The 25,950-nt window shown below is 36.4% G+C and overlaps 1 protein-coding gene and 1 long non-coding RNA gene across 13 annotated transcripts in view; one reads left to right on the top strand and one right to left on the bottom strand.

Annotated features, from left to right (window-relative positions):
• LOC127871107 (dynactin subunit 1-like) overlaps positions 1–19,890 on the bottom strand; it is an 83,390-nt gene extending 63,500 nt beyond the window's left edge. For 4 of the 12 annotated variants that reach the window (XM_052413795.1, XM_052413793.1, XM_052413794.1 and 1 more), the window contains exons 1-10: positions 19,750–19,890; positions 16,200–16,553; positions 13,911–14,188; positions 13,119–13,244; positions 11,306–11,503; positions 10,230–10,301; positions 9,378–9,485; positions 5,220–5,316; positions 4,622–4,700; positions 2,019–2,178 (exon numbers count right to left, since the gene is read on the bottom strand). In XM_052413795.1, coding sequence (XP_052269755.1) covers positions 2,019–2,178; positions 4,622–4,700; positions 5,220–5,316; positions 9,378–9,485; positions 10,230–10,301; positions 11,306–11,503; positions 13,119–13,244; positions 13,911–14,188; positions 16,200–16,553; positions 19,750–19,849 — 1,572 coding nt within the window. In that variant the 5' untranslated portion in view covers positions 19,850–19,890. Of the gene's footprint in view, positions 1–2,018; positions 2,179–4,621; positions 4,701–5,219; positions 5,317–9,377; positions 9,486–10,229; positions 10,302–11,305; positions 11,504–13,118; positions 13,245–13,910; positions 14,189–16,199; positions 16,554–19,128; positions 19,187–19,220; positions 19,253–19,312; positions 19,356–19,404; positions 19,448–19,551; positions 19,584–19,606; positions 19,644–19,694; positions 19,727–19,749 lie in introns of those variants that run through there. The other 8 variants (XM_052413802.1, XM_052413801.1, XM_052413800.1 and 5 more) reach the window with 8 other exon arrangements.
• Positions 15,235–21,120, top strand: LOC127871135 (uncharacterized). The gene is made up of 2 exons (XR_008045157.1): positions 15,235–15,350; positions 21,008–21,120. It is a non-coding gene; the product is annotated as an uncharacterized LOC127871135 (long non-coding RNA).
• The last annotated feature ends 4,830 nt before the right edge of the window (positions 21,121–25,950 follow it).

Below are 25,950 nucleotides of genomic sequence, written 5' to 3' on the forward strand. Positions count from 1 at the left end.
AGAGATGACGTACAAGATGTTGAATTCGAACAGTTTGTACGTGAAATCCAAGAGCCAACTGCTTGCAGCAAAAGCAAAAGGCAGTTTAAACTTGAAGATGCCCATTACATGTTTTTTTGACACCACTTTCAATAGCCAATTGCTTGTAGCAAAAGCAAAAGGCAGTTTATGTAGTTTGTTTTGTGAAAATTGATTGTTTTGACAAAAAGTGTCAGGTACGTGGACTCGAAAATAGTTCTTAGAAGTTCGTATATAAACTACTGTAGAACTCATAAATGGTTGTGTTTATTAAATGTGAACGTTTTAATCATAATGTTTGTTGTTTGAAAATGTAAACCTAGATGACTTGGTTGTTATTGCATGTTGTCTATAGGAACGAAACAGACTTGTCAAGCACGTTAAAGCTTGTCATTAAATGCTTTAAATGCTTTATATTGATAAATTTAAACATTTAAACTAAAAATCTCCTGTAAAAAAAAAACAAGAATACAATTTAAAAAAGGAAAAAAAGTAAACCTCAACAGGGCTCGAACCACTGACCCCTGGATTCCTGGAGTAAAAAGCCTCCCGCCTTGACCACTCGACCATCCACGCTCATGTTTTGAGCGGATGTATTTTATAGCTATATAAGCAATCCTCGTAGTTTCCCAAAATATCGTTTCGTGTCGATACGACGCTTTATCTTTTGGACTTTAAGAGTTCTTTAAATCAATGTGTTTCCATGTACATGTGTATTTAAAGATTTTTCAAGTTAAGCCATTATATTTTTATCATTTTTGTATGAAACATGTGTATCAATGAAACGAATTAGGCATGCTTATAAAAATTCTTTGAATTATACGTATGTACGTTTGATGGTCAGGTACGTTAAAAATCCAAAGGTTGTTAACATACTTGATTTTGGCTGAGATATTATTTTTTTCTTTGTAAGAAAATATTAATGACGTTTTCGTAAAAACGTATGTTTGAATTTGAGTTATAAACTAACGTTGTTCAAATGTCATTTATATAATCCTTTAAATGAACAGCATGATTTAACAAACACCCCTTGTTAAAACTTGTTAAGTAATTTTTAAACAATGATGACATAAATTCAAATGATTAACAAAAAATGAAATATCAGTAAGGAATCTGTTAAGCACAAACTACCACATATAATGATAAATAATAATTGAATCGGTGCGAGTTGATTAAAATGTATTGATGTGTTAAAATGAATATAACGTACCTGACATTAGAATATCAGTGTGTCAATGATTATGCAAATATAATGAAAATTGGATATTTCTAGGTGACCCCGTTGTTATTTTATGTACAGTTTGGTGTTCAAGTTGATTTTAATTAAGTTTATGGTTCAATTGCTTTGTTTTAATTTTCCAACATTTCTCTATGTGTTAATGTCCCTTTAACTGGGATTCAATGCATAGTTTCTAGCTCTGATATCATCATTTGGCCTTGATATATTACACTTAATTATCACTATATTACACCAAATAACTTTGCTGGAAATCAATCTAATTTTGGTGCAATAAGTGAACAAGTGCACTTGTGACTTTCTAGCACAATGCAAAGCAGTTTAAATGAAAAGAACATTGGTGCAGTAAGTAGACAAGTGCACTTATTTACTTACTGCACCGAACAGAATTATGTGTGCAAATAATACAGTATGACATTTTCTTTAAAAGTACCAATTGAACTGGAATACCATTCTGATATTTATTTAGGACATGTATGACATCATTTTAGATCATTTTATGAAAAAAAGTCATTTTTGAAAAAAATGTCACTTATCACTGTTTTGCGCTAAGGTGACGAAATATACTTCTGAAGCTCGCTGAAAATTATTCTAACTTGATTTTACACATTAAACTGGACAGCAAATTCTAACAGCCACCAAATATTTCTAGCTCCTTCAGTTCTATGGGCTGTTCCTGCAACTTGCCTACCACCCATAAACATTATTCTAAAAGTATAACAAACACTAAACTGGGGTGTAAATTGTAACAGTCAAACATTACCTGCTCCTGCAGTTCTATGTGCTGTTCCTGCAGCTGAGCCACCTCCCCTGAGAGACGTTCCTTGTCCTTCCTCAACTGTTTCATCTCTGCTGTCATGCTCTCTGTCTGCTTTTGAAGCTTTGCGTTGTCATGCTTTTCTTGGTTTGAAAGATCTCGCATCCTGCAAATATATTGTGATAATAGTATTTACACAAATTTCATCAAGAAAATCACAAACAGATACAATGCAACTCCATTATATCAGGGTTCGCTTGGTCCGAAAATCATGATATATATCTGGCAGCGATATAACTTTTCTGGTCATTCATGAATGTATACTAGTATTTAAGAATTGAATAGATTTTTTTTGCATTTCATCAGTGTATGAACGGTCGGTAAAATTACGCCTAATTTGCATAAACGCCAACAGCGTTTATGCATAAATTAGGTGTATTTTTCCCCGACAGTTCATACACCGATGAAATGCAGAAAATGATGAAATTCTATCGTGGTTAGGGTGAAATTCTATTGTGGTAAGGGTCATAAAAGTCCTTTTTAATATAGCGTATGAATCTATTTTCAGTTTCGGTTTCATCTCCGTTTCATCTCCGTCAAACAGGTATATCGTTGAAATTCGCCCAAAAAATATATTTTGCTATTGACCAAAAAACCGACATAAAGTTTCGTGCAAAACACAACGTCATTTTGGCAACATAGTTTATGACCAGAATGTAGGGCAATGAATATTTATGTTTAAATTTGCATACGAAGTGGGTTCATTGGAAAATGAACAAGAGATGTGTTTGTGAGAAACACAATGCCCCCTATTGCGCCGCTTTGAAGCCATAAATTTGACCTTTGACCTTGAAGGATGACCTTGAAATTGACCTTTCACCACTAAAAATTTGCAGCTCCATGAGATACACATGCATGCCAAATATCAAGTTGCTATCTTCAATATTGCAAAAGTTATGAAGAAGGTTAAATTTTTGGTTAAAGCTTTTGGATTTGTTTTTTTGACCTTGAGAGATGACCAAAAACCTTGACTTTTCACCACTCAAAATGTGCAGCTCCATGTGATACACATGTACGCCAAATATCAAGTTGCTATCTTGAATATTGCAAAAGTTATGACCAAGGTTAAAGTTTTGGTTAAAGTTTTGGGACACACACCCACACAAACACACACACATACAATGACAGACAGGCCAAAAACAATATACCCCCGATCTTTCGATCCAGGGGCATAAAAACCGGTCATGTGAACAAATTATCCAATCAGAATTCAGCATTCATGTGTATGTAACAGAAGTTGTAATTATGTATTGATTAGCATAGTTCGGCAATTTCAAAACACCCTATTTACCTACCTTATTGCATTTTGTGTTATATCCATGTGTTATACATATGTACATGTACTTAGAAAAACAAGTTCTTACACAAGGCACATGTTTTTATGCATCAGAGAATTAATAGTGATTAACCTATGAAATTATGTATTTCAGCTGTGCCCGGATAAACATGAAACTGTTTTTCATTTCATTTCAATATTTTTGGTAATTTATTTGTTGGTACATCAAAACAAAACATGTTATGTCATGCAAGAAGGGATGTCCTTAAGAAGGTCAATTTCAAGGTCAAAATAAGGTCAGGTGAAGTGATCGTGCTGAGGGTGTTCACATATGACAACAATTTAATTTTAAGAACTGGCATCAAAGCTTTGTAGGAAGCAAAAATGCGAGACAAATCACATCACTTTGGGCTAACCAAGAAATATAACTTTTTAACAAATCTGTTATTTTTGGACATGCTTTAAACAATTACAATAACAATCAAAGATTATGAAAAAATCTACCTACCCTGATGAACGAACATTGGAAATCTAGAGCTTACCACTACATCACGCATGTTTTTGATATCTGTGTTTATACACAATTTTGCTAAATTATTGATGTCATGCATTACAACTTCAAAACAAGAGATGTGTTTGCCAGAAACACAATGCCCCTATTGCGCCGCTTTGATGCCATATATTTGACCTTGGACCTTGAAGGATGACCTTGACCTTTCACCACTCAAAATGTGCAGCTCCATGTGATACACATGCATGCCAAATATCAAGTTGCTACCACAGGTCACCGTGGTGTAATGGATAGGGTGTCTGCCTACCGAACAAGAGGTCATAGGTTCGATCCCCACTGTGGGAGCGTTCTTTAGATCTCCCCCACAGACACCAAGTACTGGTTCTATGCCCAGGAAACAGACTCAAGAGCATTTCAATATGCCTGAGGCTTTCGATGCAATCGAGCTGAAATATATAGGTTTAAACTAATTATCTTCAATATTGCAAAGGTTATGACCACGGTTAAAGTTTTTGGACATGCATAAACAATGAATGAATGAATATATATATATATATAACATTGTCGAAATAAGGAGTGCCACCTGTTTGTTTCAATATAAAGCATGCAGCATACTAAAAATGCCATGAGTGTTCTGATCTTTCCGATATAACAAAGTACTGGTTCTTCCCAGGAAGTGGATTCAAGACAGACTCTATAAGCCTTCTGTGGCTTTATGTAAAATCAAATTAAAATAAGTAGAAATAAACAAAGACAACATACTTGACAAGTGCCTCTTTCAGTCTCTCAATCTGCTGGTTCAACTGCTTCACAGTGAAATCTGTGGCTACACCATCAGTACCTGCAAACAATAAACGTTCCATGGTACAGTATATACATGTAGGTATATTTAAATGTGCCAGGATGAACAACTATGAGCTATATGTGTTTTGTTTTGTTTTAATATGTACACATATTTCAATGCCAATTGTATTTTTATTAAGATGTGCCATATTGGACAAATTTCTGCGAACTAGTATCAATATTTAGTTTCAACTGCTACTTTTTGCCAATAAGCATATAAAACTATCACAAAAAGGCTAGATGGAACTTTACCAGTAAGCAGTTGTTTACCACTATAGACAAAGCGGGGCTTTGGGGGCGATAGCCCCCGATACTCAGGAAATATATAGGATAAAAAGGATTATTAGGTGTTGCGTTAGGTGTTAGGTGTTGCGCGCTTAGCAACGATAAAATATACGCTTTTCCATTCTTTTTAACATACCGGTAAAGTTCAATCGTCCCCACAAAAATATCAAACACATAATTACTTTCTTAATTTTCTGTCACTCATAAATATTGCACAAAAAATCCTTCAAACCTTTGTCACTGATTTCATTTTTCAGTATTTCCATATCGACCTGCAGCTCCTCACACTTCTCCTTGTACTGCTCTAACTCTTGTTGTAGAGCTTCACACTGCAATAGCAAAGAAAGTGTGGGCATCGTTCTGGGAAAATAGTGCTTAATGCATGTGTGTAAAGTGCCATCCCAGATTAGCCTGTGCAGTTTGCACAGAGGCTTACCAGGGACAACATGTTCCCCCTTTTCTGGAAATTTGCGTTTTTAGGAAGTCTCTTCTAAACAAAAATTCCGTTTTTACGGAAGGTGTTGTCCCTGATAAGCCTGAGTGTACTGCACACGCTAATCTGGGATGGCACTTAATGCACGTGTGATGTTTCCCCAGACTGGGGCTCAAATTCACTAAAGCCATATGAGGAAACTGCACTGTCCTATCAAACATGTCTCATCACAGACACAAAATAGTTTTGGACTTGCTATATATGATAAGAAACATAATTCTAAGCAAGTTTTATAATGATTAAGCCAATATGTACATTCAAGCATACTGCGATTTGAGAACAAACATTAAATATCTATAGTGCCTCGCTTTACTCTTTATACTGCCCCAACTCATGTAGTAAGGTATTACACTGTAATATTGAAGGAGAACATTACTGACGATTTCTCTAAATCTATGTATACAACTTGCAATATTGATGTTAAAACAAACAATAGTACAGAATTATCTTAAGCAATGCATATGCTATTTGCCATGCAAGCGGGAGGTCTATATAAGGTCCTTGTCACAGTTAAATTTAAGGCTTTACGATAAGGGTGATTTGGCCATGATGGTTATAAGCAACAATTGTGTAAGCATCAATGTGATGGCGCAAGCAGTGTTGGTTCAAGATTTATCAGTAAAATCTAGTTTACCATGCAAAAGACCATTTGTTATAACATACTTGAAATATATATACAAGAGGCCCATGAGGGCCTGAATCGCTCTACTGCTATAAACACTGTGCAAGTTTGGAAAGAATAAGATGGAAACTGTATACTTAATCGCACAAACAAGGAGAATTTTCTCAAATTCAAGGGGAGATTATTTTGTACTTATTTCTCCGATACTGCTCATATTCAATAGGGTTCAAGTCCTCATTGATATAAAGATACTGTGCAAATTTGGAAATGATTGGATGAAAACTGTGGAATTAATTGCGTAAACAAGCGGGATTTCAAAATTTTCTCATATTCAAGGGGTAGTCATTTTGGACTAATTGCTTAGATATTGCTCTTTTTAACAAGAGATTGCAAAGCAATATTGTCCCCTACCGGTGAAACTCCACCATTGTCATTAAAAAAAAATATTTATTTTTTTAAATATTTGTTGCCAAAGCAACCAGAATTCTTGACATAGGAATGAAATGAAATGATGAGCATACTCTCCAAATTGCCATCTATCCATGTTTTAAGTTTCATGAAAAAATATGAAGAACTTTTTAAGGTAATCGCAGGATCCAGAAAAGTGTGACAGACTGACAGACTGACACACGGAGCGCAAACCATAAGTCCCCTCCGGTTTCACCGGTAGGGGACAACAAGGGCTGTTTGTAAAACATGCATGCCCCCCATATGGGCTGTCAGTTGTAGAGGCAGCCATTGTGTGAATAAGTTTTTTGTCACTGTGACCTTGACATTTGACCTAGTGACCTGAAAATCAATAGGGGTCATCTGCCAGTCATGATCAATGTACCTATAAAGTTTCATGATCCAAGGCGTAAGCATTCTTGAGTTATCATCTGGAAACCATTTTACTATTTTAAGTCACTGTGACCGTGACCTTTGACCTAGTGACCTGAAAATCAATAGGGGTCATCTGCCAGTCGTTATCAATGTACCTATGAAGTTTCATGATCCTAGGAATAAGCATTCTTGAGTTATCATCCTGAAACCATTTTACTATTTCGAGTCACTGTGACCTTTACCTTTGACCTAGTGACCTGAAAATCAATAGGGGTCATCTGCCAGTCATTATCAATGTACCTATGAAGTTTCATGATCCTAGGCATAAGCATTCTTAAGTTATCATCCGGAAACCATTTTACTGTTTCGAGTCACTGTGACCTTGTCCTTTGACCTAGTGACCTGAAAATCAATAGGGGTCATCTGCCAGTCATGATAAATGTTCCTATGAAGTTTCATCATCCTAGGCGTGCGCATTCTTGAGTTATCATCCGCAAACCATTTTACTGTTTCAAGTCACTGTGACCTTGTCCTTTGATCTAGTGACCTGAAAATCAATAGGGGTCATCTGCCAGTCATGATCAATGTACCTATGCAGTTTCATGATCCTAGGCCTAAGCGTTCTTGAGTTATCATCCGGAAACCATCTGGTGGACGGACGGACGGACTGACATGTGCAAAGCAATATACCCCCTCTTCTTCGAAGGGTGGCATAAAAAGGGTTTGAGTCCTCATTGATACAAAGACACTGTGCAAGTTTGCCAAGAATTGGATGAAAATTATGGACTTTATCACATAAAAAACTGAATTTTCATTTTTTTCTCAAATTCAAGGGGAGATAATACGGACTTATAACTCTGATATTGCTCATTCTCAATAGGGTTTGATTCATCATTCAGATAAAGACACTGTGCAAGTTGGGAAATAATTGGATGAAAAATGTGGACTTAATTGCATAAACAAGCCTTATTTCACATATTTCACATTTTTCTCAAATTCAGGGGGGGATAATTCTGGATTTTTTACTCTGATGTATCCCATTTTCAATAGGGTTTGAGTCCTCATTAATATAAAGACACTGAACAAGTTTGAAAAGAATCGGATGAAAACTGTGGACTTCATCGCGTAAACAAGAAAAAGTCTAATGCACGCACGCACGGACGACGCAAACCACGCCATGACATAAGCTCTTCAGGCCTTCGGCCAGTAGAGCTAAAAAACAAGATATGTGTTTGTCAGAAACACTATGTCCCCTTCTGCGCCCCTTTGAAGCTATATATTTGACCTTTGACCTTGAAGGATGACCTTGACCTTGACTTTTCACCACTCAAAATGTGCAGCTCCATGAGATACACATGCATGCCAAAAATGAAGTTGCTATCTTCAATATTGCAAAAGTTATGGTAAAATGTTAAAGTTGGAGGAAACAAACACACAAACCAACCAACCAACCAACAGACAGGGCAAAAACAATATGTCCCCCACTATAGTGGTGGGGGACATAAAAAAAATGTTTTGAAGTTGAGGTTGATGTGAAAACAGCTAATATGGGTAGATAAGAAAATGTCCCAATAAACAGCTGGGCAAGTCATAAAGAGTTGCAGCAAGCAATGGTGCTAAACAAGCATGAAATTTATTGAACCCGTTACTAAAGGAAAAACAGAACAAGAGCACCGCATAACAAGTGCCACGCTCGGCTGCAAAAGCTTGTCAGAATTTATTTTTTTTAGAGGTCACAGGGACCTTGACCTTTCACCTAGTGACCCAATAATGGGTGTGGCGTGTAGAACTCATGAAGGTGCATCTACATGTGAAGTTTTAAAGTTGTAGGTGGAAGCACTTTGATTTTAGAGCCATGTAAAGGTTTTAGCACGACGCCTACAGCGGACGGCGGACGACACGACGAGCTGGCTATGACAATGCCTCATGTTTTTTCCGAAAACAGCCGAGCTAAAAAAACTAAGGTAAATATTTAAAAGCCTCCAACATCTTGATGACGGGGGCAAAACAAAATACGCAAGAATCCATATTTTAGATGTTTCAAAACCTGCTAAGTTTCTAGTTAAACCAGAGACAAATACCCTGCCCACCTTTACTTCGGTCATCTCTTTACCCAATATAACTAATACCATCCAATTTTATAGTTGGCATGAAATCATAGAATACCTCCCATTTCACAGCAACCCTCAGTTAACCCATTTATGCCTAGCGTCTACAAAAAAGGCCTTGGCAAACAGCGTAGTCCCAAATGAGACGCCGCATGATGCGGCGTCTCATCAGGGTCTGCGCTATTTGCTTGAAGGACTTTCTGTATGAAGTATTCTAAATATAAAAATTAATATACTAGACATCCCTAATTTTGGAATTAAATTGATCCAATTTAGAAGGATGGGAGAGTCCACTAGGCATAAATGGGTAAACACCATTTTGCTATCTCCACACACAGCACCTACCTTTTCCTCTGCCATCTCCTTATCGAGTGTTGCTATCTCTACTGTCTCTGCCAGGTCTGACATCTCCTCCTTGTATTGCTCAAAGGCCTCCGAACTGTCCCGTGCTTCCTGTGCAGGGGACCAAACAGGTTTATGAAACGTGACAAACCAGAGGACTAAAGTCTGTAGGTTGATCACATGAGACCCGAATGAACTGAACTGCTTTGAAGAGCTTTTGTGATGTTAAAAGAACCATTCTAGAACTCGGCCCAGATTAGAAAAAAATACTCAGAGCATGTTTCAGGACGAATGGGCAACAAATGTAGCCTCTGGATTGTTTGCAAGCTTTTAACTTAATTTTTAACTAAATTTTGCCAAGAGACCTGGTTTTTTATACCATGTGACCCAGTTTCTAATTCAAGCAAGATATCATGGAAACAAAGATTCTGACAAAGTGTCATGATAATTGGGCAATAAATGTGGCGTGTTCATAATATTCTTACAAACATGTCAGTTTCAAAATATTCTTTGCATTATTATTGTTTTGTGTGTGAATGAACAATTCTTTGTCATTCTGACAGGTAGCTACTATTCTAATCAATCAATAGCATATTTTCTTAAATTCTTGCTAAAATAATTGGGAATGATAACCACATTATTTTGAAATGTACAAGAGGTCAAGTAACACCAATTTTTCTTTATTATTTTTAAAAAGGTGGATAATGACTACAATATTGTGACATTCCAAAATTGTTTTAAATAAATGTGGTTAATGACCACCAATTAAGACATCTAAAAAAGAATGTCACACCAATTATTTCCAAAATTGTTTAGATAAATGTGGTTAATAATTATTTGTTTGTAGATTTGCACCTTCTTAGCTGCCAGTAGCTGCCTCTGTAGATCTGCATTGCTCTCCTGCATCTTGGACTTGTACTCTTGCAGCTGTAGGAATGAAAGGCAGAAATGTACACCAACCTTCCAACACAACAATTCTTGATCATTATGTGTATTATTCAAAGATCACTTGAAATATTCAATGTTAATTATATATTTAGATTTATACATGTTTGTCATCTTGTATGTTAAATATGGTTGAGAAATACAGACAGTGTAAGCAAGATATGTTTCAGAAATGCAGTTAATTGCGTAAATATAATTAGTTGCATAAAAAAATACCGAGTAGTTTGCAGACCATTCTAAAATAACTTGGTGATTTGTCTTGGTCAATAATTCATAAAAATATTTACATAAATAATCTTCAATATTGCATTTTCTCCACAACAAAATCATAAACAACATATCATAACACATACCAGTATCATGTACAGTGAAGATTAAAGATCAATATCAGAGTTTATCCTGAAATTTGCCAAATGAGATAATGACTATACACATTAACAATTTGACTACATACATTTCCATTAGACTATGACTATTCCCAAAACACAATACAAAAGCCCAAATGAAAAGAATTCTATACAACTTTTGCTCAAATAAACCTTGCGGTCATTAATCAATCAAAAAAGGAACAGGACCTAATCTGCCATTCCCCAAATTACCCTATGACTTATTTGGCTTATCCACTTTCTATTTGGCTACAACATTATATTCATAACAACCCATGCAAATCAAAAACTGACAAGATTTGTGCCAGAGCAAGGCCATTTGAGCTACAGAAAATATTGACCCATAGGAAGCATTGATAAAACATCACCAAATACAGCAGATATTATAAATAGAATATAATTATAAATAGAAAATTAAACTAAAAAATTTCTATTAGGCTAAAATAGAAAATTTAACTAAAGAAATTTGTATTTGGCTACAATTCTTTATTCACAAAACCCCATAATAGCCCAAATGAGAAGAATTCAATGATAATTAAAGAAAGTGTTCAGTTTGCAGTCATGAATCAATCAACAAAAAAGGGAGACATCCCAACAAACCTGCTGCAACTGGATCTTTGTCTTCTCTGACTCCTTCAGTTTCAGTCGGTCCTCGGCCCGCTTTGCCATCAACGTCTCCAGCTTCTCATTCAGGTCTTTCACCTCCGCCCTCAGTCCTTCTATCTCCTGCTGCTGCTGAAGATTTGTCATCTGACTATCAATGGAGGTTGTCAGTGCACGCAGGTCCACCGCTGGTGACTGGAATTTTTAAATGGTGTAATTAAAGATGGTGCTCAAAATTTTCTTTCTGATATTTCAGACATTTTTTTATTTTTTTGTTGTAATAATTGTGGACAAGTTTGTGCCTACTTCATAAGATTTGAAAAGTACAACAAAAAAGTGCAGCAAAGAAAATACATTGTAAATAAAAAAGAATCACGGGAAATTAAACTGTTCAAAATTTTGTTAGATCATTGATATATTTCTATTGAAGCAAGATAGCACATTCTAATAATAATTGGTAAAATTGTAATAAAACTGCAAATCCTCAACATAAAGGTAACAGTTACATAGATGTTTCAAACACTTTATTTCTACACTTAACAGCTATGATTCCATCCATCTGAAAGTAAAAACATCAATTGAAACTTTGAGACTGGATTTGATACAAATAGATAGTTTTTGTCAATACATGTAGTAATATGAAAGAATAATACCTATACATTTGTACAATCAGCCAAAAAAGCCCTTATTGCAAACATTTGCAGTTGTACTAATCAACTGCAACAAATTGTCACTATTTAAGTATATACACGGCAGCAATGTAAACTTATCATATTCATATCATAGTCATGCATTGTCAACATACATGTATTATAAATTATCAAAATAGTTTGATTATAGATTCCATTATAATAGTGCACTGCTCTGATGGAAACTACATGAAAACCAGCATAAATTGTATTGTACATGTATATGGTGCGTAAACAGTCAAACCAACAGATTGGTGAATGCTTTAACTAATTTTAAAAAACAACCATCATAAGGTGAAAATTAAAAACAATCTTTACTGAAAACCAAAATATAATATAATGTCCAACATTTCCTGAAAAAAGAACAGAAACTCACTGTAAAAACATCCACTTGGACAACACTCATCACTTATGCTTTAAACATACATGTATGCTCAAGGAAATTCATAAGTATACAAAGAATGAGGAGATTCTGTGGAGCCTGGGGGAGGTAAAGGAGGGGGCAGGGGAATGTCTCAAGGTAATTTACACAAAGGTGGCATAAAACAAATGCACATACAAGGATGCAAGAAATAAGTCAACTTCATCTCTTTACAAGAAGGAAAACATAATTAATATGTGTTCCAGTTGTGAAGTAGATCTAAATATTGCATTAGAAAAGTTGTGAGATAGATAGCTATAAGTGCTTAAAATTAAGCTTAGATAATATAAAGTTTTTTTAATATGTTCTGTCAATAAAAGCCCATGCTTTCCAAGAAATACACTTCATTATCTATTAAAGATAACTAATTCATTGTTAATTATCAACAAACTTTTAAAAAGTTTCATAAAAGATTTTCGCTATAGTAAGATATACCTAATATTCTGATACCAATGGTAGCATTGTTTGTATACAAGTAAATATAGCATGACCAGTCTTTAACACAAAGGATTCACATTGGCAATATGCTGGTAAATTGGACATGGGTTTGCAGCTTGAGGAAGCATTCACATTGGTAATATACTGGTGATCTGGACATGTGTTTGCAGCCTTAGGAAGGATTCACATTGGCAACATACAGATAAGCTGGACATATGTTTGCAGTTTCAGGAAAAATTAGGGCATAGAAGAGGTTAGTTACTCTAATATGCAGAATATCAGAGGCCAAGCCAGCAAACTCGCTGTCTTCCTCAATGTCAACATGCCCATCTTGGATGCTGCTGTTAGTGTTGGACTCCTCAATTTCATTTTCAGTTTTTCCATCACTCTACAGGAATATTTGAGCCTTGTTCTGAGAAAACTGGGCTTAATGCATGTGCGTAGTGTCATCCCAGATTAGCCTATGCAGTCTGCACAGGCTAATCAGGGACGACACTTTCCACCTAATTTTGATTTTCGGTAAGAGGGACTTCCTTGAAACTAAAAATACCATAAAAGCGGAAAGTGTCGACTCTGGTTAGCCTGTGCAGACTGCACATTCTAATCTGGGTCGACACTTTACGCAAATGCATTAAGCCCAGTTTTCTCAGCACGCAGCTCATTTATGCTCATTCAAGGGTTATTCAGTAGCACCAAGGGTAGAGCATGACACTGTTGTTGCAACATATTGCATCAGATACAATGGGTTTCTATAACAATTCCTAGTGTGTTTATTTTGTTAACGTAACAATAAGTTTGTTAAAATTTGTAAAAATTAATTTGGTGGCCTTAAACAATAGTCAATACATGTAATTGGAAGTGTTAATTTGGGTCCTACTTGGTACTTTTTCAAACTGAGTTTTATTTCAAATTCTTACTTACTAAATACTCTAGGGCTGACCATTGACACATCACATGATAAATCTAATTACTGTTCCCTGTTCAGCATGTGTACCATTTTTCAAAGAAGGTCTTGCCATAAAAATTAAGTACCTACTGAAAATAATTCTCATACCTGAGAGGGAGGAGTTGGAGTCTGATTCCCAGTTCCTTTGCTCGCTCCAGGCTTTCTCAAACGCGAGTCAGGGGTTTTCTCATTGAGGGATTCCTTGCTAGCAGGCCTTGCCAAGAGAGAGGGAGCTTTCTCGTTCAGGGACTCCTTGCTTTCTGGGCGTGTCAACAGAGCGGGGCTACCTTCCTTGGACCTAGGGGCTGGGGTGGTACCCCCGACGGCTAGATCCTTAGGGATGCTGGTGGCCCTTTTAGGAGTTGCAGCGACCTCTGATTCAGCACCTGTGCAAGAAGTGATTTCACAGAAATATTATCAATAAAAAGTTTTAAAAATTTGTACACTCATGATAACTTAATTGTTTAGTGTGTATGTATGCACAATGTTTATGAATAGCACAATAATGGAAGCGCAATATGAATGATCTTAAATAGATCAAGCATCTACACCATTAATTAATTTAATTAAAATTGTCTGCATATGTTATCATGTAGTGGGACACCTAAAATCGATCTTTAATCTAACTAAGAACTGCACAATAAAAACAAAGACTTCCTGTCAAGACTCATAATGGCAACAAATGTGTTAAAGGAATTTCATAAACAAAACAATCATAATATAATAAATATTTCTGATTTTAGTATCATTAGGCTTGAATTAGCACAAAAACACTAAACAGTCGCCTTATAATAATAATTAAACATGCCATTCATTTTGGCCACATTGAGTTTATTTGTGACTGTATTTGTAAATTTATAAAACTAGTATTGTTTGTAATGAATGTCCGGACTTTTAACCAGTGTTGCGTCCGCAGGACAAACAAGCTAAACAAAGAAAGGACACGCAAAAATTGGGGACATTTAGCAGGTATGTTCTCCGGACTATACACTTCATTGATTCGTTAAAACATCTATAAACTCATCATTGCAAAGATTGCTGCACACTTTTTTTTAATCTGAAGACATTTTTGTATATCAAACAACACTTGCTGTCATAAGGGATATCAACTTCTTATATAAAGCATGGCAAAAACAACAGTCTCCATTTTCAGTGTGGCCCCCTCAGCATGAATGACAGTCCAGTGAAACAGATCCTGATATATGATTGTTTCACTGGCAAGTTTCAACTAACATTAACAAATTCCAACTAGTAGTAACACAGAAAGGGATTTTGCCAATTCTAAAGTATCTTGTTAATAACAGCACAAATCCATGACAGTGTTTTGTTTCGTTCAAATTTAGGTCCTGTAGTGGGACCCATTCCCAACTGAAAAAAGTATATATTTTTCCCAAATGTGACCTGAAATGTCCCAAGATAAGATATAAATTAAACAAGGGACAAAATTGTCACAAAACCAGGTTTTCATTGTGAAAAAAAAATCTGATAAAGGGAGAAAACTCAAACTGAACTTTTGAAATGACCAAAAAAAATTAACCCCCTTTGTAAGTTTTTTTTTTTTTTAAATCTATTTTTAGTCGTGGCGACCTTGACATTGGAGATATTGACGTGATTCTTTCGTGGGACACACCGTCCCATGATGGTGAACAAATGTGCCAAATGATTTTAAAATCTCACAATGAATGACATAGTTATGGCCAGGACAAGCTCATTTATGGCCATTTTTGACCTTTGAACTCAAAGTGTGACCTTGACCTTGGAGATATCGACGTAATTATTTCGCGCGACACACCGTCCAATGATGGTGAACAAATGTGCCAAATGATTTTAAAATCTGACGATGAACGACATAGTTATGGCTCGGACAAGCTCATTTATGGCCATTTTTGACCTTTGAACTCAAAGTGTGACCTTGACCTTGGAGATATTGACGTAATTATTTCGCGCGACACACCGTCCAATGATGGTGAACAAATGTGCCAAATGATTTTAAAATCTGACAATGAACGACATAGTTATGGCCCGGACAAGCTTATTCCGCCAGCCCGCCAGCCCGCCAGCCAGCCAGCCCGCCCGCATTCGCCAATCTAATAACCAGTTTTTAGGCTTCGGAAAACCTGGTTAAAAAACCTGGTTAAAAATTTGTTTCAATAAGTCTCAACATTTAATGCCTCTCAAATCCAGCTCTAGAAGTCAAACCTTAGTAAATATCATATAAATATCACTTTTTTTCTTAATTTAGAGTATTTGTTGGAAAAAAAAATAAACAAGACTAATTACCCAAATTTAGTCAAAATGATGCAAATTTTCCCAATACAAAGGGACCCCGCCTCAATCCCAAAATGGTGAAAAAATACACTGCATGAGATATTGATCTCACACATAATTCACACAAACCTTTGCCAGCATAGCTTGGTGGTCTCAGTCCTGACTTCTTGATCGACCTCTGACCTTGAGAGGGTGTTGGTAACCCTGATGACGGGGTGGGTGCTGGAACACCCGAAGAAATGGGCGCTAGGAGCCCAGAAGGCTTGGGTGTCTCTGGCGGAGAGGGCTCTGACGGAGGGGGAGGCTCATGCAATGATGTTGTTGTTGATGTTGTGGTGGGTGGCCCATCATCGTCTATGGCCTGAATTTGGGACTGGCGAACGAATATACCGTGGTTGTCTGGGCAGGTGAAGTAAGTCTTTCCTTGAACTGTTCCATCGTTTTTACCTTTCGCCTCGTCAAGAACAACACCTATCCACTTTCCTGAAATGTTGTGTATTACAGAATGAGCGCTATTAAGACATCAACTAGAATGAATGAATGATGGTTTTAGTAACGAACAAGGATAGCTGTTTGAAAAATGGTTGTTGTAATGGACAGTAAGACTTGTTTCATAGAACATCAAAACCATTTAATATTTGTCAAGAAACCCAAATTAATAAAATAATTAGTTAAAAGCAAGAAACTGCTACAATCTTTCCAATGCAAAGCTGGTAGCTTGTGGAAGACCACTTTTTACTTAACCAAAGCATGACTAAACTAGAAATGGCGCGGCAGAGGCCGACACGTATCCCCACACCGCATGTTTGACCCAGGGGTGCCCCAGGGTTGGTAATGGGGCCATGCATAACTGAGATTGACCATACTGTCATATGAGATGTTCAGTATAAATTTGAAATAAATTGGTGTAGAAATGAAGAAGTTAATGTAAAACAAGGCTATTGTCAAGCAATATGGTCCCCTACCGGCGCCACCATTGTCAGAAATTCCATTTTCAGAATATTTTTTTTGGTTGCCATAGCAACAACAATTTTTGATGTAGGAACAAAATGAAATGACATGCATAATGTCCATATTGCCATCAATCCATGTTGCAAGTTTCATGAAAAAAAAAAGAAGAACTTTTTAAGTTATCGCAGGATCCAGAAAAATGTGACATACAGACAGACAGACTGACTTACACACAGAGCGCAAACCGGTAGGCGACAATAACCTTAACAAATGAGTGAAAATCTCTGACCTGGCCTACCCCAACCCCTATAACTTTTGACCCAGGGGTCAGATCAAAAGTCCAAATAGTGCACTGTAGCACATATGTTCATAGCTACCATGTGTGCAAGTTTCGAGGTCCTAGTGCTAATAGTGTAATTAGGAGATAGTGGCCAGTACAGACGGATGGACAGTCGGACAGCAGAGACCACATAATAGATTTCAAAATCTTAACAGTGCAAGGTCAAGGTCACAGGGGTCAAAAATTGTATGCGCATGGAAAGGTCTTGTCCAGATACACATGCGTACCAAATATGAAAGAAATATCTGAAGGAACACAGACGTTATGAGCTATTTTTGAATCGCGGTCGCAGATTTCGAAACCTGAACGCGGACCCCAAGTTCAAAAATTTCATACGCATGGAAAGGTGTTGTCCAGATACACATGGGTACCAAATATGAAAGCAATATCTGAAGGGACAAAGTAGGTATGAGCCTTTTTCGAATCGCGGTCGCAGATTTCGAAACCTGAACGCTGACCTCAAGTTCAAGGACAAGGTCACAGGGGTCAAAATTGTATGCGCATGGAAAGGTGTTGTCCAGATACACGTGCATACCAAATATGAAAGCAATATCTGAAGGGACACAGTAGTAATGAGCTTTTTCGAATAGCAGTCGCAGATTTCAAAACCTGAACGCTGACCTCAGGTTTAAGGTCAAGGTTACAGGTGTAAACAAGATGCGTTTGTGAAACACAATGTCCCCTATATGATGTTTGACCTTGTAGGATGACCTTGACCTTGTGAAGGATGACCTTGACCTTGACCTTTCACCACTCAAAATGTGCAGCTCCATGAGATACACATGCATGCCAAATATCAAGTTGCTATCTTCAATATTGCAAAAGTATTCATAAAATAAGCGATTTGGGCCACATATATTTGACCTCTGACCTTCAAGGATGACCTTGACCTCAACCTTTCACCACTCAAAATGTGCAGCTCCATGAGATGCACATGCATGCCAAATATCAAGTTGCTATCTTCAATATTGCAAAAGTATTTATAAAATAAGCGATTTGGGCCACATATATTTGACCTCTGACCTTGAAGGATGACCTTTACCTTGACCTTTCATCACTCAAAATGTGCAGCTCCATGAGATACACATGCATGCAAAATATCAAGTTGCTATCTTCAATATTGCAAAAGTATTCATAAAATGAGCGATTTTGGCCACATATATTTGACCTCTGACCTTGAAGGATGACCTTGACCTTGACATTTCACCACTCAAAATGTGCAGCTTCATGAGATACACATGCATGCCAAATATGAAGTTGCTATCTTCAATATAGCAAAAGTTATTGCAAAATGTTAAAGTTGGCGCAAACAGACAGACCAACAGACCAACAGACAGGGCAAAAACAATATGTCCCCCACTACTATAGTGGGGGACATAAAAATTGTATGCCCATGGAAAGGTGTTGTATAGATACATATGCATACCAAATATGAAAGCAATATCTGAAGGGACACAGTAGTTATGAGCCTTTTTGAATCGTGGTCGCAGGAAAATCTCTGACCCTGCCCCACCCCAACCCCAATAACTTTTAAAATTCCAAATAGTGCACCGTCGCACATATACTCATAGCTACCATGTGTGTAAGTTTCAAGGTTCTAGTGCATAAAGTGTAGGAGGACATAGTGGCCAGGACGGACGGACAGACGGCAGAGATAACCACATAATCCCCACTTTTTCTCTAAAAAGTGTGGGGATAATGACTTTGTCAAACTAAGATGACAAAGATCATCAATACTTTATAATCATTTACAAACATTCTCCATACCAGCAGAGAACATGGTGGTGCCCATGTAAGCCACTGTTCCCACCACTCCCTTCCCTATCACCTCTACAATCATTTACAAACATTCCCCATACCAGCAGAGAACATGGTGGTGCCCATGTAAGCCACTGTTTCCACTACACCCTTCCCTATCACCTCTATAATCATTTACAAAAATTCCCCATACCAGCAGAGAACATGGTGGTGCCCATGTAAGCCACTGTTCCCACTACTACCTTCCCTATTACCTCTATAATCATTTACAAACATTCCTCATACCAGCAGAGAACATGGTGGTGCCCATGTAAGCCACTGTTCCCACTACTACCTTCCCTATCACCTCTATAATCATTTACAAACATTCCCCATACCAGCAGAGAACATGGTAGTGCCCATGTAAGCCACTGTTACAAACATTCCTCATACCAGCAGAGAACATGGTGGTGCCCATGTAAGCCACTGTTACAAACATTCCTCATACCAGCAGAGAACATGGTGGTGCCCATGTAAGCCACTGTGCCCACTACTTCCCTATCACCTCTATAATCATTTACAAACATTCCCCATACCAGCAGAGAACATGGTGGTGCCCATGTAAGCCACTGTTACAAACATTCCCCATACCAGCAGAGAACATGGTGGTGCCCATGTAAGCCACTGTTCCCACCACTCCCTTCCCTATCACCTCCACTCGCGTGCCCATCTTCATCGTTTTCTCTGCCATTGTAGAAGAGGCTCAATTGACCTACAAAATGGATTGTACAATATGTAAATCAAAAGTGCCACACTGCACATGTCCAAAATCATGTATTAGAATAAAAAAAATTCTCAACTGCTGCTTGCAATCTGGATTTTAAAACTTCTGTTTTGAAAAATTTCTAAGCAAGTACTTGCTTTTCAGTTTATAACTAACACTTTGGCAATGGTTGATCGTCCTTGTTTAGGCCCAGCACAAACTTAAGGGGCAAATGGCTAGTGGGCCCCTGCTTATTTCCATTCTTGCTATAATATATACATTTATACTACACTTTTTAACAAAAGTATTTTACATTTTAATTGTATTATTCATTATTTATCAATGACTAAAAATACTATATAGCCTATTTGTTGTTCAAGGTTTAAGTTTTATTCACACACAAAGATAGTATACTATTGTATGAACCATCATTTCAAAATGATAACATATAACACTGTATATATCTACAAACATCTAGAATGAGTAGTCTTGCAAGACATATCGCTACCTAATGATAAATAAAATATAAATTTTAAATAGAAAACTGAGAAATTTCACCTCATGATGAGACACCTAACAAGAGCTGTCAGAGGACAGCGCGCTCGACTATTCGAGTGCTTGACAGTATAATGTAAGCCATCATGGAGAGGGGGGTATAATGTGGGTGTGTGGTCATTTAATGGATGATCTTTCAAAAAAAGAAAAATATTTTTTTTATTTTCTTTTTTTTTTTTGGGGGGGGGGGATTCTGGGGTAGGGCATGGGGGATAGTTTGGGTGCAATCCATTGTGGTATGTCAGGTAAGTGTTTTTTTTGTCAAAGTATGAATCAAATCTGATCTTAAATAAAGAAGTTATGGCAATTTAAGCAAAATTTATTAATCTGACATGAGAGTCAAGGTCATCCAAAGGTCAAGGTCAAGTTCAACTTGTCAGGTACAGTAACATCATGATAGTAAGAAAGTATTTGAAGTTTGAAAGGAATAGCCATAATACTTAAGAAGTAAAGTGGATCTAAACACAAAATTTAACAAGGGACAAAATTGTCACAAAACCAGGTTTTCATTGTGAAAAAAAAATCTGATAAAGGGAGAAAACTCAAACTGAACTTTTGAAATGACAAAAAAAAATTAACCCCCTTTGTAAGTTTTTTTTTTTTTTTAAATCTATTTTTAGTCGTGGCGACCATGACATTGGAGATATTGACGTGATTCTTTCGTGGGACACACCGTCCCATGATGGTGAACAAATGTGCCAAATGATTTTAAAATCTCACAATGAATGACATAGTTATGGCCAGGACAAGCTCATTTATGGCCATTTTTGACCTTTGAACTCAAAGTGTGACCTTGACCTTGGAGATATCGACGTAATTATTTCGCGCGACACACCGTCCAATGATGGTGAACAAATGTGCCAAATGATTTTAAAATATGACAATGAACGACATAGTTATGGCTCGGACAAGGTAATTTATGGCCATTTTTGACCTTTGAACTCAAAGTGTGACCTTGACCTTGGAGATATCGACGTAATTATTTCGCGCGACACACCGTCCAATGATGGTGAACAAATGTGCCAAATGATTTTAAAATCTGACAATGAACAACATAGTTATGGCCCGGACAAGCTTGTTCCGCCAGCCCGCCAGCCAGCCAGCCCGCCCGCCCGCATTCGCCAATCTAATAACCAGTTTTTTCCTTCGGAAAACCTGGTTAAAAAAATATTCAAAGTTACAAAGACAAAAAAGGGCCATAATTCCTACAAAATGCATGATACAGTTGTCTGCTCTTGTTTATAGGTTGGGGTAATGTTGGTAAAGAAGTATGCAAAATATAAAAGCAATATGTCAAGGATTATTGAAAATATTTGAGGTGGTACGCAAACTTTAACATTGAGTTATCCATAATATGCATATTCTAAGTGGAAAAAAGGGCCATAATTCTTACAAAATACTTGATACAGTTGTCTGCTCTTGTTTATAGGTTGGGGTAATGTTGGTAAAGAAGTATGCAAAATATGAAAGCAATATCGTCAAGGGACATGGGAAATATTTGGGGTGGTACGCAAACTTTAACATTTGCATGCTCACGCTCACGCTAACGCCAATGCAAGTAGGATAGCTCCACTTTATATATTTCATATATAATAGTCGAGCTTAAAAGAATCTTTCATTATAATCTTTAATGCACATAAAACCGAACCACTAACTGTTTAAATCACACTCTGATGATAACTGTGATAACAAAAAGCTTAAATAAACACAAATTTTCATAGAGAAAATCCAGAAAAATATTGAACAGTAAAATGTGGGATACGAATTACAATTCTATTTTCTATTTAAGTATTTCATGTAATGGAAAGCCAATTAGGACCCAGATGTAAGTATTTCCTATTCAACATGTGTCAACACTTATCCTGCTGCGAACCCATCAGGCACTGTTCTCATTTCATCAAAATAACCAATGTACTATTGAATTTAAATTCAATTGTTTGAATAATACACAAGATGTGTATGTTTGCCATAAAACACACAAGCAGTAAGCTTTTATCTAAAGCCACGTAACAAATAATAGTACAACTTTTTTCTGCATTGATTGCAATAAGCGTCTCATATTACAGGGGCATATCAATAACTATGACAGTAATATATACGTGTATTCAAAAATAAGGCCTGTATCTTGAATGAGGTATTTATTGAATGTGGCATATTGTACATTTTACGAGTTGTTGGAATATTCTAAATAGGCAAATGTTACTAGAAGAAGTGAAAATTTTAATCTTTTGTATTTCATTATTATATGATTGTTATTTTCAAAAAGTTATTTTTGAAAACTGAGGCTGTGCCTTTTTTGATTATGTGTGTGGATTAAGGCAAAACACTGTAATGTATGCCCCTAGTTGCAATAATTTAACTCCCAGCTTTATAACCGAAAGGGTTGCTGAGAGTTGCAATGCATCATCTTTTGTCCAAAGGTGCAAAAATTGAACACCACTGCAAATGCTAAGGAAAACTGATACTGCAAAATTTATCACTAATTATCTGTCTAAAGCACAAAGTTGAAACTCATTCAAATGGTACAATTAAAGCAAACAAATACTTTCTTTTTATTTTAATTGTTATTCTTTCATACTTTCTTCTATCGACCATGTTGGAAACTGTCATAATGTTGCTGACTTATTGTGACGCTATTGGATTAGGTAGCAATACACCAATCCTTCGCACATCATGATTTGTGATGTAGCCTAACGATTTTTCAAATATTACACTGTGCAGAATTTCTACATTAAAATGTCAACAAGAATAGTGTGTTGAAACATTGTTGTGTTTTTAAGGGTCGATGCAAAGGATAACATCCAAGGTTGCCATTCTGTTAATTGAATGTGTTATTCATCGCTTCCGTTAATTGGTCACGAACAATGTCTGTTAGTGATGCGCACAGATAAGCTGCGGAGCAATGTGGTTTTGTTTATAAAGGTGTGCATATGGACTCCCTGGTCCTGTCACAGCAAAAATGATCAAAGGCTCTTGTGAGTCTGTTATATGGACTAGATAGCCCCTTCCAGTGTTTTCTTTTCATTCAAAAATCGGGTCTTGGTAATCAGCACCATTCACAATGAAAATTGTATATATTTTTTCCCAAATGGAAGCTTAAACCCCCAATGAAAGGTTTCCAAAAACAAACTTTTTTTTATCTCAATATTTTGTTTATCTATATAAGTTCAACCTTATTCAAAAAATACTACTGAAAACACGTGTATTCTCAATTTTGAAGCATTTTTAGCAAAACAACAAAAACACTTGTTTCCCAAGTTAGCAAAAATGCTGCAAATTTTCCCAATCCAAAGGGACCTGGCCAGGCCCCATTCCCAAAATGGTGAAAAAAAACACTCTGCCTTGAGCTGATTAAGATATATGTCAATTCGTAAAAAAAATCTGAGCAAATTACTAATTTAAATTAACCTAAAATTACACTGACCAGTTTTATAAATTATAAAAGTAATTGTGGTTGTAAAAGTAAGGCTTGGAGACATTGTTGGTAGCCAATATCAGATCATTCATTTGATGATTCACCACTCCGCCTCGAACATTTAAGTGAATAGGTCAGGCATTTTTCGATACCATGTTACATCAAGTAAAACAGAAAATGAAAAATAAGTGACCATGTAAGGAGTTTTAATACGGGCAAAAGCCGCGTAGCGGGCGTTTGACCGTTCATACATATGGAAATTTAGACAAAAAAATAGACAAAGGATGCATCTAAACAAAATTCGTCACGCGACATATATTTTCGCGATGCAATTATCTCCCTTGTATACTTATCTTGTCCATGTTCTGCTTCCGTTTGTTTAGTTGCGAATTTATTTGATCCGATTAATTCAATATCTTAATGTTATTATTATCCTCACAAATCAATAAATAAAACTGTTTAAAAAAATTGATTCGCTGAACTCATGAACATTGGCGTTATTTGAGCTCTCAAATGTTAAATGGGGAGCTAACCACTGTGCATACAGCGTCCGGTGAATAACGACGACGTACAATACTGTTTACTTGTCAGAATTTGTGACGCATTTACCATTCATTCTCAGAAAGCAGTTTTACCCGCGATCATGAGCAATTGTTGGGCAAGTTGCGGTTGTTATCCACGAGGAACACGTTTATTTGACAAATTTAACGTTATTGCGATTTAACTTTTCAGCATTTTAGCTGGTTTTAACTTCGTCTGCACTCACTTTTTCAATTCTAATTTAGTTTCATTAGTTAAAAGGTTACAAATCACTATATACATTTTAGGCCTCAAACCACTTAATTTATTAAAAATCGATTGGTAATTATTGTATTTGGTATTTGGTAAATGTGTATTTTATTGATTTTTCGTTTGTTTGATATTTAAGAAGATGGTCTGTCAAGCACTGGGCGTCACACACTCCATACATTATTCTGCGCAGCAAAACTGACTGGATGCTAAATACTCAACAACGATGCCATTCTGGATCTATCAAACTTGCCAGTGATGGAAAATTATGCAATTGTGGCCTTGAAATATTCAATAGTTCAGTTGGGTTATTGTTATGTAGCATACGTAGACTGTAAAGAAACTGCAGTTATTATGAAGACTGTCTGCATACCCGTCAAGGGTCTTAAGTGGCTGAGAGTGAGACCAGGTCTAGGGGGATCCGGGGGCATGCCCCCCCCACAGATTTTTTTTTGGATCCTAATTCCTCAGTGCCGTGGTGCGTTTTGGGGCTATTTCCTGAGCAAAATTAAGACAACTTTTTTCTGAAATTAGCCCTTTTTTTCTTGAAAAGTTACCATTAAAAATTATATCAGTGAAAACTACGGTATATTGAAGAAAGACAGAACATGTCATTTTTAATGAAGCATACATACGTATATGCTGAAACTAAAAAATGCTGACATTCTGCTGCAGCAGATTTTTTTTGTTTACATAGAGACCGGTGACGTAGTTTCAGAAATTCAGGTACATATCGTATTTATGTTAGAAACCCTTACAACAGCCCGCTTGTCTCGGTAATAATTGTACTACTTTTTACGAAATCCAAACATTTTATTGTTTTCGTTTATGAAGAAATGCGTGAGAAATTACTAAGCCAGCGTGACACCGTCATTGCATGCAAAAAAACGTGAGACTCACGGCAAAACCGTGAGACTTGACAGGTATGGTGTCTGTATGTCATCAAAAAGCAGTTTCAGCATAACAAATATAAGATGTACAAACAATAGTAAAAGAGAAGTAAAATAAACAACTAGCAGATAGCAAACATGTTAAAGTTAAGTTTATACTAATACCATGCATTTATATAATTTTTTTAAGGAAAGTCTAGTAGTTAATTAAAAGCATGCCACAATCAAGGAAGCACACTCAGTTTTGGGGATTATTGTGTTTTGAAGACTTCTTGCAAGACATTAAACTTTTAAACAATATTAACTAGCATGTTTTACTATAGAATTTGATATAAATTGTTTAATTGAATGTTATTTTTTCTGTCCCAATGATATAGTGGCAAAATTGTGAATTGTTTAAATGCAAAAATGCCTGTGGATCTTCAACATATTGCTTTTTT

The sequence above is a fragment of the Dreissena polymorpha genome, chromosome 3 (assembly GCF_020536995.1).
Source record: "Dreissena polymorpha isolate Duluth1 chromosome 3, UMN_Dpol_1.0, whole genome shotgun sequence".
Lineage (NCBI taxonomy): Eukaryota > Metazoa > Mollusca > Bivalvia > Myida > Dreissenidae > Dreissena > Dreissena polymorpha.